The 13,786-nt window shown below is 45.0% G+C and overlaps 1 protein-coding gene across 1 annotated transcript in view; it reads right to left on the reverse strand.

The window, feature by feature from the left end:
• The window catches only part of LOC118362155 (AT-rich interactive domain-containing protein 1B-like), a 329,171-nt gene that overhangs the window by 282,877 nt on the left and 32,508 nt on the right, over positions 1-13,786 (reverse strand). Inside the window, 1 exon segment of the mRNA XM_052485389.1 lies at positions 12,819-13,013. Within this exon segment, the coding sequence (XP_052341349.1) occupies positions 12,819-13,013 (195 nt within the window).

Here is a 13,786-nt window from a genome sequence, read left to right on the forward strand (position 1 = left end):
CAGCCTCTGAGTTAGTGATGGCTGTTTAGCAGTCTGATGGCCTTGAGATATAAGTTGTTTTTCAGTCTCTCTGAGTTAGTGATGGCTGTTTAGCATTCTGATGGCCTTGAGATTGAAGCTGTTTTTCAGTCTCTCTGAGTTAGTGATGGCTGTTTAGCAGTCTGATGGCCTTGAGATAGAAGCTGTTCCTGAATCTCTCGGTCCCAGCTTTGATGCACCTATACTGATCTCACCTTCTGGATGATAGAGGTGTAAACAGGCAGTGGCTCAGGTGGTTGTTGTCCTTGATGATCTTTCCTGTGACATCGGGTGCTGTAGGTGTCATGGAGGGCAGGTAGTTTGCCCCCGGTGATGCGTTGTGCAGACCTCACTACCCTCTGGAGAGCCATAGGTTGAGGGCGGTGCAGTTGCCGTACCAGGCTGTGATACAGCCCGACAGGATGCTTTCAATTGTGCATCTGTAAAAGTTTGTCGGGGTTTTGGGTGACAATCCAAATTTCTTCAGCCTCCTGAGGTTGAAGAGGAGCTCTTGTTCCTTCTTCACCACACTGTCTGCGTGGGTGGACCATTTAAATTTCTCTGTGATGTGTACGCCGAGGAACTTAACATTTTCCACCTTCTCCACTGCTGTCCCTTCGATGTGGATAGGGAGGTGCTCCCTCTGCTGTTTCCACGATCATCTCCTTTGTTTTGTTGATGTTGAGTGAGAGGTTATTTTCCTGACACCACACTCCGAATGCCCTCACCTCCTTCCTGTAGACTGTCTCGTCCACTACCGTTGTGTCGTCTGCAAACTTGATGATTGAGTTGGAGGCGTGCATGGCCACGCAGTAGTGGGTGAACAGGGAGTACAGGAGAGGGCTGAGCACACACCCTTGTGGGGCCCCAGTGTTGAGGGTCAGTGAAGTGGAGATGTTGTTTCCTACCTTCACCACCTGGGGCCTGTCAGAAAGTCCAGGACCCAGTTGCACAGGGAGGGGTTGAGACCCAGGGCCTCCAGCTTGATGATGAGCTTGGAGGGTACTATGGTGTTGAATGCTGAGCTGTAGTCAATGAACAGCATTCTTACATAGGTATTCCTTTCGTCCAGATGGGACAGGGCAGTGTTCAGTGTGATGGCGATTGCGTCATCTGTGGACCTGTTGGGGCGGTATGCAAACTGAAGTGGGTCTAGGATGGCCGGTAAGGTGGCGGTTATATGATCCTTGACTAGTCTCTCAAAGCACTTCATGATGACAGAAGTGAGTGCTACGGGGCGGTAGTCACATAGTTTAGAATATCTCTGCATTCTTGGGTACAGGAACAATGGTAGCCATCTTGAAGCATATGGGGACAACAGACTGGGATAGGGTGTAATTTCAATATGTCCGTAAACACACCAGCCAGCTGGTCTGTGCATGCTTTGAGGATGCAGCCAGGGATGCCGTCTGGGCCAGCAGCCTTGCGAGGGTTAACATGTTTAAATGTTTTACTCACGTCAGCCACTGAGAAGGAGAGTGGTGGGGGGCGCAGTCTTTGTTAGTGATCCGCGATGGTGGCACTGTATTATCCTCAAAGAGGGCAAAGAAGGTGTTTCGTTTGTCTGGAAGCATGACGCGGTGTCCGTGGCGTGGATGTTTTTGTTTTTGCAGTCCATGATTTCCTGTAGACCCTGCCACATAAGTCTCATGTCTGAGCCTTTGACTTGCGACTCCACCTTGTCCCTGTACCGGCATTTCACTTGTTTGATTGCCTTGCGGAGGGAATAATTACACTGTTTATATTCAATCATAATCCCAGTCATCTTTCCATGGTTAAATGCGGTGGATTGCGCTTTAAGTTAAGCGCGATTGCCGCCATCCATCCACGGTTTCTGGTTAGGGTAAGTTTTAATAGTCACAGTGGTTACGACATGGCCAATGCACATGTTTATACATGCACTCACTGAGTCAACGCATCAATCAATGTTGTTCTCTGTGGCTGACTGGAACATAACAGTCTGGGTGATCAAAACATTCTTGGAGCGTAGTCAGTCCAGCGTTGAATGGTTCTCGTCACTGGTACATCCTGTTTGAGTTTCTGCCTATAAGCCGTCACGGGCATGATGGCGTCGTGGTTGGATTTGCCGAAGGGAGGGCGGGGAGGGCTTTGCATGCAATGTGGAAGTTGGAGTAGGAGGTCGAGAGTATTAGCCCTATGTGTCATGCTGATAAAATTGAGGTAACATTGATTTCAAATTTGCTTTGTTAAAATCCCCAGCTACAATAAATTCAGGCTCCGGATATATAGTTTCCAGTTTACTTAGAGTCCAGTGAAGTTCCTTGATGGCCATCTTGGTGAGGGGAAGACAGCCATGAGACAGCCATGTTTCTGTGAAACAGAGAATGTTACAATCTCTGATGTCTCTCTGGAAGGAAACACTTGCTCGGATTTCATCTACCTTGTTGTCAAGAGACTGGACATTGGCTAGTAGTATACTCAGGAGCGGTGTGCGATGTGCCCATCTACGGAGCCTGACCAAAATACCGCTCTGTCTGCCTCTTCTGAGGCGTTGTTGTTTTGGATCACCTACTGGAATTAGCTCCATTGTCCTGGGTGGTGGTCCAAAGAGACTATCTGCTTCAGGATCGTCGTATTCCTGGTCGCAATGTTGGTGAGTTGACGTTGCTCTTATATCCAATAGTTCTTCCCGGCTGTATGTAATAAAACTTCAGATTTCCTGGGGTAACAATGTAAGATATAATACATAACAAAACAAAATACTGCATAGTTTCCTAAGAACGCCAAGCGAGGCGACCATCTTGCATCTTCCCTGTACAATGCTAATCAATGTGTATAATGCGTGTTACATGCTCTCATGCATGGTAGATGTTTAAATAAGCTTAAATACTCTATTACCTAGTACACACTACTTATCAATAATTAATTGATGCTTATTAATGTTCCTCCAAGTATCTAGAGAGTGGATGTGATGGGAGAGTGTGAATATCGGCAGTATTTAGCCCAGTCCAAATGCAAGACAAACTGTGGTCTGTAAAGGCAGACCTGACCTGTATAAATCTATCTGTAATGTGAAGCGAGAGATAGATGAATCTCAGCACAGCCAAACTAATCTAGCCCTAATCTCTCTCTCTCTCTCTCTCTCTCTCTCTCTCTCTCTCTCTCTCTCTCTCTCTCTCTCTCTCTCTCTCTCTCTCTCTCTCTCTCTCTCTCTCTCTCTCTCTCTCTCTCTCTCTCTCTCTCTCTCTCTCTCTCTCTCTCTCTCTCTCTCTCTCTCTCCCACACACAATCGCTCTATCCTTCTACTTCTCTCTTTCTTTTTTTCTCTCTGTCTTAACCCCACCCCCCCTCTTTCCATCTGGCACAATGCTAAGTGGCAGATACTATTTTTATTCTGTCCTGCTGTTTGTAGGCTTTCAGCACAAATAAAGGCAATCAAAAATATCACAGTGAGTGTTGTTGCTTCTGGGAGTAATGAGCCATCCATCAGCTATCAGAGTCATTGGCCATTATGACACACAGAGAGAACGTACTCCCACTATCGGCCATTAGTGACTGTATTAGAAATCTGTCTGAATCCAAAGCATTAGGGAGGGCATGTTGAATCTGGATTCAATTCACCAATTTAGGCCAAACGACAGTAGCATTGTTCTACTACGCTCCACAAAGATGAGGGCAGCTTCAAAAACAGGAGCCGTTCCCAACCTATTCAAACATTCTTCACAAGCGACAGCAGACATTTAAATGGAAGAGACAGGCAAACCCTACCTCAATACAACTGACGCTGGGCTTGAAGGGAAAACCAACAAGTTGGCTGTGTGAGGGACGGCGTGCAAAGACGTTTTTATCTGTAGCTAATGAACTCATGGCGTCCTGCTCCTCACGGCTGATTGGCTGGGGCCTATAGAACAGTAGGTAATAAAAGTAACAAATGAGAGCGGGCCATTGGAGCCACTGACGTGCGCAGGGTTCCCACTAATTGAATTGATCCTGAAACGTAATCTATTCTGCAGCGGGAGGAACCTTAATGAATCAGCCTCCATACATCTCCTGGCTGCTTCACTGTACTGCCATCCTCTTCTCTCCATCCTTCCCTCTTTCTTTACTTTCCTCTATCCTTCTCTCCATCCCTCATAATGTCTCCTGTTTTAATTGTGGTTTGGAAATGATGCCTTGGGTCCCAGGGTAGAGGGGTGGACAAGAGGGGTGGAGGAGAGGGGGAGAGGAGAAGAGGAGAGGGGTGGAGGAGAGGGGAAGAGGAGAAAAGGAGAGGGTGGAGGAGAGGGGGAGATGAGAAGAGGAGAGGGGTGGAGGAGAGGGGTAGAGGAGAAGAGGAGAGGGGTGGAGGAGAGGGGGAGAGGAGAAGAGGAGAGGGGGAGAGGAGAATAGGAGAGGGGTGGAGGAGAGGGGTAGAGGGGTGAAGTAGAGTGTGATAGGGGTGGATGAGAGTGGTAGAGGAGAGGGGTGGATGAGAGGGGTGGATGAGAGTGGTAGTTGAGAAGGAGAGGGGTAGAGGAGAGGGGTGGATGAGAGGGGTGGATGAGAGTGGTAGTTGAGAAGGAGAGGGGTAGAGGAGAGGGGTAGATGAGAAGGAGAGGGGTAGAGGAGAGTGGTAGATGAGAAGGAGAGGGGTAGAGGAGAGTGGTAGATGAGAAGGAGAGGGGTAGAGGAGAGGGGTAGATGAGAAGGAGAGGGGTAGAGGAGAGTGGTAGATGAGAAGGAGAGGGGTAGAGGAGAGGAGTAGATGAGGGGTAGAGGAGAAGGAGAGGGGTAGAGGAGATGGAGAGGGGTAGAGGAGAGGGGTAGATGAGAAGGAGAGGGGGAGAGGAGAAGGAGAGGGGTAGAGGAGACGGAGAGGGGTAGAGGAGAGGGGTAGATGAGAAGGAGAGGGGTAGAGGAGAATGAGAGGAGGAGACGGAGAAGAGGAGAGGGGTAGATGAGAAGGAGAGGGGTAGAGGAGAGTGGTAGATGAGAAGGAGAGGGGCAGAGGAGAGTGGTAGATGAGAAGGAGAGGGGTAGAGGAGAAGGAGAGGGGTAGAGGAGAGTGGTAGATGAGAAGGAGAGGGGTAGAGGAGAGTGGTAGATGAGAAGGAGAGGGTTAGAGGAGAGTGGTAGATGAGAAGGAGAGGGGTAGAGGAGAGTGGTAGATGAGAAGGAGAGGGTTAGAGGAGAGTGGTAGATGAGAAGGAGAGGGGTAGAGAAGCAGGAGGACTTTGAAGAGCAGCCTTCAACATTTCAAAAAGCCTTTCAAAGGGCCATTGGCCCCCATCACCAGCCTCCACCATCCTCCACCGGCCCCCACCATGGGCCCTCACCAGCCCCGGTCCTCTCTGACTTCCTGCTGTAATTGATGTGTCCCTCTCAGCTATCCATCAGGCTGACCAGCGCTCAGTACATTAACCCCCGAGACAGCCGCCAGGCTCCTTAGTGATTACACCGGCTCCAAGTGTTCCTCACCAACACGCCTCAATCAATGCCATAAATTACCCACCTAATTCCCTGCAGTCGATAACCATGACACAGAGGTGATGGGAGCCCATCTGGGAGAGTGGGATACACTTTTTATGGTGCAGGAGGAACCAGAAAAAACAACTTCAAGGTTGAAAGTACGAACAGAAGAGAGGAAAAAAGACACGTTTCTTTGAATGAAAAGCTTTCCAAGTAGCAGTGGAAAGAAAAGGCAAGCAGATAGGACAGAGGTCTTCACCAGTGGAAGAATAGACGCTGGCCACAGCCACATTTCTACTCCAGTCTAATGGTTGGATTGTATTAACTTGGTCTCGGCGAGTCTGTGTCAGAACAAGCAGCAGACACAGGTAATGGTTCCTCACTGGCTTGTTGACACATTTTCCCTCTTTCATTTCACAGACAATCTCTCCCCCTCCCCTCCGATACATCAAACGCTAACGTTTCCTTCAAATTCCTTTTCCTTTCTGTCTGCCAACTTTGACATCACAGGAAATTACAGTGGAATTGACAGCCTTTTTACTTTCAAGTTCATTCTACTTCCAAACAAACACCCGTCTCGTCCTGTCATCAGACAGGTCCTTCTGCCTGGCTCCCTGTGCTGTATGTTGTGCCTCCTGTGGACCAACGTTACCTCTGTCACATCACACACACACACACACACACTTACTCTACCTGACTGAACGCAGCGCCACATTTGCTTGAGGGCGGAGGCTTTCCTTCAGAGATAAAACATAGTTTAGTACCTGTGCTTGCCTCCTGCTTGCCTCCTGCTTGCCTCCTGCTTGCCTCCTGCTTGCCTACCATGGCTGTTTAAAGGAGAGGTGGGAGAGACAGTTCACTTTAATTGACTGTGTGAGACTGCTGAGGAGAGTTGGGGACGGGCGTGCATGTGTGTGTGTGTGTGTGTGTGTGTGTGTGTGTGTGTGTGTGTGTGTGTGTGTGTGTGTGTGTGTGCGCGTGCGTGCGTGCGTGCGTGCGTGCGTGCGTGTGTGTGTTCTTACTTTATCCAATAGAAGACTTTCGGCTGATTTCTAGGGTTCTGTACTCCCAAAGTTGTTGACTGTTTTTTTTCTTGACAGTTAGTTAGCAGTTCTTATCTTTTAGCATCCAATGGCTAGAAGTTTCTTACTGGGGGTAAAAAAGGATGATAATTTTACTGAAATATTTAAAGGGGAATTTTATCCAAAATCCAGAAACTCCCAAGTGATTCCATACATTGAAACTAGTTCAGCTGAGTTTTCCCTCTATATCTCTCTCTCTCCCTGTAGTCCTGTACTGAAACAGCAAAACAGGTCATGTGACTACTGACGTTGCAGGATGCAGGCCTCGCTCTGTTCGGTTGCCTGTGAATTCATGATTTAAAAAATCATTGTTGTTTTGAAAGCAGACGGCAGAATTTGCCTTTTTTGGATAAAGGTACTATCGGTTTTAAGTCAGAAATGTGTACTTCTCCACCTAAAACATTTGAGATTATTATACATCACTATTTTATGTAGCCTACTGCCACAGCCGAGGATATAGGTAACAACTGCCCATGTTCGCCCTCGTGGTGGAGACCCTGCTACGTAGAAATGTCACGATATGCCCTTATACGGAGCTTGATGTCACAGAGGGAGCTGGTGGAAAAGTTAGTTACGCAAAGTGGAAAAGGGCAAGGCTGCCCAGTATAGAGGACATCACGGGAAGAAGGCACTAAATGTCACTGTTTTCCGATAAAAGATACAGAGAGATGCAGAAGCCGATTAGCAGCCATTTGAAATAGTAAATACAATGTAAGTACTCCTGCAGCCAACCTTGCATAGCTGCGTGTTTAAGCAAGCACTTCGGCGACGGTGCATATGAATTATGGGGACAGAAGAGGGAAGGATACTAAAAGATACAGTTGTTGCTAACGTATTTCCATGCACTGAATCTGGGACAGGACCAAAATACTTCAGTCATTTTATTGCCCTAACGTGAGTTTTTATCTGCCCTTGATGTCAGAATGTCACTGTTCCAAAATATGATTGGAAATTATTATTATTCATATTTCTTTTTACCCCTTTTTTCTCCCCAATTTCGTGATATCTACTCAGTAATTACAGTCTTTTCCCATCAATCGATCAATCAATCAAATGTATTTATAAAGCCCTTTTTACATCAGCCGATGTCACAAAGTGAAACTCAGCCAAAAACTCCAAACAATGCAGATGTAGAAGCACAGTGGCTCGGAAAAACTCCCTAGAAAGTCAGGAGCTCTGAAACACGACTCGCCAAGCCGCACTGCTCGCTTAACCCGGAAGGCACCTGCACCAATGTGTCAGAGGAAACACCGTACAGCTGGCAACCTGAAGTCAGCATAAATGCACCCGGCTGCCACAAGGAGTCGCTAGAGCGCGATGGGACAAGGACATACCGGACGACACTGGGCCAATGTCTGCCACCTCAATGCATCTCCCAGTCACGGCTGGCTGCGACACAGGCCGGGACCGAACCCGGATCTGTAGTGACGTCTCTAGCACTGTGATGCAGTGCCTTAGACCGCTGCGCCACTCGGGAGGCCCCAAAATGTGAGTGTTATGCAACAGGATAGTTAACCAGCGCTGCCCTCAAACCAAGACACATGCTGCCTGCTAATTATCTGTAGGCCATGTGTCAACTTGTCAAGTTTTATTTTCTAACAACAGTTTGAATTGTGATGTTCTCTGCCTCCCCATTAAGTAGCCTATTTCACTGTTGAGGACAATTTATGTTTGAGGCTTTACTTGAACCGGACGAGCCCAAGCACCTCCTCAGTGTTTCCCCAGATCAAGTATGCAGACATTGTCTTCATTGACAGTGGATCTATACTAATTATTATATATATTATTTTACATGTAACCTTTATTTAACTAGGCAAGTCAGTTAAAAATTGATTTAACAAGTGACATCAATAAGGGATCATAGTTTTCACCTGGATTCTCCTGGTCAGTCTATGTGATGGAAAGAGGTGTTCTTAATATTTTGTATAGTCAGTGTATTTAGCCACTCATTTCGGTCATTTTTGTAGTATTATTATTTCCTAGTTAAATAAAGGTTCAATAAATACCTGTAATTTATGTAGAATTGCATGAAATGCGTTTTTTAAAGGCAAAAAAAAATGTGTACCCTGCTAGCAAATGTTCCCCATGTGTGTAAATCCTAAAAACGCCTCTACTCAACTATAGCCTATACCACATCACACATGTTAATATGGCTTTATATGGACTTTTCCTCAACAGTACATTTACCATGCATCAAAGTGCATCTTGGTACAAGGATTTGTTAACAGAAAATGATTGCATGCCTGCCGGGGCCAATGATTTCTGAATCCGGTCCTGAAGTGTGTAATACAATATGATTCAATACAATGTCATATTATTTATCTACAATTTATGTTCTTAACACTGGGCAACGTGGGCCTGGGAGTATTGCTGAGCGATTAGTGCTTTTTGAGGTCGGTTTGGTTTGGTTTCGATGATTTAAAAAATGATCACCGATTTTCCTTTTGGATACAGTTTTTAAACATGAAATACATTATGAAATAATGACATTCTAATGATTTTTGAGCCTTTTCCAAGCCAGAAATAGTTAGCATTCAATTGCCAAAACATTGAAAAAATGCCATTGTCTCTGTCAGGTCCACACTGGCTTCAGCACCAACCAGAGAAGAGACAAGATGCTGTCTTCTGCTCTTTGACTCTCTCTCTCATCACCTAGTCTCCATTTGTCTTGCTCGTGACACTGTAAACATGAATCTGATGATTCAAACACTTTTATCTCCCCAGATATAAACTCATTACTTTCAATTGGTTGTATTTCACAAATTCACTGTGGTGCCTTCCACTTTAATGTGAACACCAGATAATTATAACTTTAGAAGTTAGCTCCCTTGGCCTCCCTTGGCCATAACGAGGGATAACAATAATTTTGCTAATTATTTTTGCATTGCAGCTCTGTGCGGCTCTATGGTCTTTCTCCCCATGTAATTAGCTTGATTTTCATAAGACCAAAATGGAATTTGTGTGGAATTTGTTTTCTTGTGTGTGTGTGTGTGTGTGTGTGTGTGTGTGTGTGTGTGTGTGTGTGTGTGTGCGTGCGTGCGTGCGTGCGTGCGTGCGCGTGTGTGTGTGTGTGTGTGTGTATTTTACACAACATATTCTGGAAGTGAGTCCACAGTCATGGAAAGGTGTGCGTGCGTTGTGTGTGCGCATCCCCACTCATGTGTATCTGTGTGAGTGCTAGCCTGCATGCGTGTTTTCCATCTACATCCCTCTACTCACTGCATTACAGTAGGTCTCTGATGCCTGTGTTAATGTGGCGCCCGAGCGTGCTGATGTCATCACAGTGAGCCAGAAGCAGCCTACAGCAGAAGTAGCAGCAGCTTAACTGTAGAAAGAAGTCTCTGATGAGGTCTGTCGTCTCAGTCAGTCTGCACACACACACACACACACACACACACACACACACACACACACACACACACACACACACACACACACACACACACACACACACACACACACACACACACACACACACACACACACACACACACACACACACACAGACACAGCCCCAGCCATGCTGGCTAGACCCTGGGATCTAATAATAATTAAACATGAAATGAACATGAAATATTGAACATGAGAATGGGAGAGTAAATAATATTGAACATGAGAATGGGAGAGTAAATAATATTGAACATGAGAATGGGAGAGTAAATAATATTGAACATGAGAATGGGAGAGTAAAATCATATTGAACATGAGAATGGGAGAGTAATCATATTGAACATGAGAATGGGAGAGTAAATACTATTGAACATGAGAATGGGAGAGTAAATAATATTGAACATGAGAATGGGAGAGTAAATCATATTGAACATGAGAATGGGAGAGTAAATAATATTGAACATGAGAATGGGAGAGTAAATAATATTGAACATGAGAATGGGATAGTAAATCATATTGAACATGAGAATGGGAGAGTAAATAATATTGAACATGAGAATGGGAGAGTAAATAATATTGAACATGAGAATGGGAGAGTAAATAATATTGAACATGAGAATGGGAGAGTAAATAATATTGAACATGAGAATGGGAGAGTAAATAATATTGAACATGAGAATGGGATAGTAAATCATATTGAACATGAGAATGGGAGAGTAAATAATATTGAACATGAGAATGGGAGAGTAAATAATATTGAACATGAGAATGGGAGAGTAAATCATATTGAACATGAGAATGGGAGAGTAAATAATATTGAACATGAGAATGGGAGAGTAAATCATATTGAACATGAGAATGGGAGAGTAAATCATATTGAACATGAGAATGGGGGAGTAGTAAATCATATTGAACATGAGAATGGGGGAGTAAATCATATTGAACATCAGAATGGGAGAGTAAATCATATTGAACATCAGAATGGGGGAGTAGTAAATCATATTGAACATGAGAATGGGGGAGTAGTAAATCATATTGAACATGAGAATGGGGGAGTAAATCATATTGAACATCAGAATGGGAGGGTAAATCACATTGAACATGAGAATGGGAGAGTAAATCATATTGAACATGAGAATGGGAGAGTAAATCATATTGAACATGAGAATGGGGGAGTAGTAAATCATATTGAACATGAGAATGGGGGAGTAAATCATATTGAACATGAGAATGGGAGAGTAAATAATATTGAACATGAGAACGGGAGAGTAAATAATACTGAACAGGATGGCATGTTAGAGTGAATAATGAAAACAGTTTAAACGACACGGAGTCTCTACTGCTTTTTAAACTATGTGGATTATTGGGTCACCATGGCTGAATTGTGTGTGTGTGTGTGTGTGTGTGTGTGTGTGTGTGTGTGTGTGTGTGTGTGTGTGTGTGTGTGTGTGTGTGTGTGTGTGTGTGTGTGCGTGTGCGTATGCGTGTGCGTGAGTAGACTGCCTTGAAAACAATGGGCGCACATCTTGGACGCAGTCTCCAGTTCTTATTAAACCTTAGCGGTCTGCATACCCACATCCATTCCCCCTCCCCCACATTGAGAGCAAAACATCTTAGTAGCCCCCGGAGACAAAGTTTTTAGACTTTTAGAGTTCATTTGTGTGCAATTCTAAGCATTTTGCCACGGGGTGTAAAGAAAATGTTGAAGTTTTGAAGCAAGAATGCTACAATTCTACACTTTTTGCCATGGGCGGACGGAAGATTTTGCAATTGTAAAACTAATTTCATGCAATTTTTACATTTATTATTATTATTATTATTTGTATTTATTTTTTAGGGCCTGTAAGCCAGTTCCCCATCCCTGGTTTATAATATAAATGTAATCAGAAAGAATAAAGACTGTCTGTCTGTCCTTCTCAATATCATATCTGCTCTCACCATGTGTGCAACAAACCTTGGCGAGGCACATTAAAACTCTGACCATCAGGTCAGGCTAATTATAGAATAGACTGGCCTGCTTTGGCAGCAAACACAGTTGTTTAAAAACCAACCAAACTGACTGAGCCATTGTCCTAGTCTGCGTACAGAGACAAGACTCTATCTCTAACACACGCATGCACGCAAACACACACACGCACGCACACACACACACACACACACACACACACACACACACACACACACACACACACACACACACACACACACACACACACACACACACACACACACACACACACACACACACACACACACACACACACACACACACACACACTCCAAATGGGGCAAACACATCATTGTTTGGAACACTGAATCATTATATTAGTGAAGTGCGGCTGTTGGCTGTGAGAGACAGATGTTGACTGTTGTTAGAATGACTCCTCCAGTACTGGGTTTGGTTTCATCACACTAAAGACAGCAACCAGCCCATTCCAGAGGGAGGATATGGGGAACGCATTGATGAACTGCCACTTCCAGGTGCGAGCCACAGAAATATCAGAGGCGAAACTGCGTGACACTTTGGGTTAGATCTGAAATTAAACATGCCATCCTTCGAAGAAATACAGATATTGTTCCAAATGAGAAACAAATATCCATTGCAATGCCATTTATGACAACTGTGACAGTTCCTGTAATCTACTGTACAGAGGATGCTTTCTCAATCACACTGAGATACTTACTAATCAATCTGATACTCTACTGTACCATTTGACATGATACACTCAGAGAACACAGAATGGCTTGGTATTAATGTACACTTAAATCAAGTGTCAAGCATCAGGGAAGAAAAGGGCCTGGGGATGTTCCTGTCACATCAGATGGTCTGGAAAAGATCCTGGCCCTAGGGAGCGAGTGTGCAACAGAACAGTTGCACAATTGTGAATCATCTTCCTCATGTGGACATAGTGTACATACCTGCTGTTGAGGGTACTGCATCCCGCCAATGCCCACCTGGCCCCTCCCCTGCAACCCCATTGGGTATCGGTGTGGAGTGGGCGATCCGTATGGCTGGTTGGGATAGGGCCCACCCTGCTGCTGCTGAGAGTAGGGGTTGTTGCCCATCCCATAGAGCTGGGAGCGCTTCATAGCCATGAAGTCCTTAGAGGCCACCTGGACACAATGCAAGAGGACAGAGAAAAGACGGTTTGTGAAATGTTTTAGAAGAACTCTTTTTGAAAGACTGTTCATTCCATATGCAGTTCAGAGCACACCAAAATACAGAATTTGTTGTCACATTTCTGCAGTGGGTGGATGCCCCCAGACTCCCATAAAAATGGTTCTCCCAGGTGAATTTACATTCCCGCTAAATTGACTACACAGGTATATAACAGTAATATGCTAAATACGCTTCTTCTGTTACACAGTAAACTGAACCTGAAAAGAGAGATGCCAGGAGAAATCTTTTCCTTTCAAGTATTTCACATTTACAGGTTCTTTTCTGGGTCCCGGTGTGTTGACTGGAAAATCGTAGCCTAGATGTCAGGCTAATGTTAATCTGTCACCCGTATGGTGGATTTGTGAGCAGGGCAGATTATGTGAAGCGTGATGTCTCCCCTTTTCTCCTCTCCTATCCAGTGTGGTGGATTATGGATGATTTATGACATTTGTTCCCTCTGTCTCAGTCAGACATGGGAGGGGGGGGCTCTGTGTGGCTCATCTCTGCCTCCCTAAACAATAGCTCCACATCCCTACTCAATAACGCCTGAGTCAACCCTGCTGGGAGCAGCAGAATGGCCTACTGCACAGTACTGTATACAATGCTTGGCTGGCTGGCTGGCTGGCTGATAGAGCTAATCAACGGACAATGTCCAGGAGATACAGTTGAAGTCACAAGTTTACATACACTTAACATACACCAATCCACAAATTTCTTGTTAACAAAC

Source organism: Oncorhynchus keta, chromosome 29 (assembly GCF_023373465.1).
Source record: "Oncorhynchus keta strain PuntledgeMale-10-30-2019 chromosome 29, Oket_V2, whole genome shotgun sequence".
Taxonomy (NCBI): domain Eukaryota; kingdom Metazoa; phylum Chordata; class Actinopteri; order Salmoniformes; family Salmonidae; genus Oncorhynchus; species Oncorhynchus keta.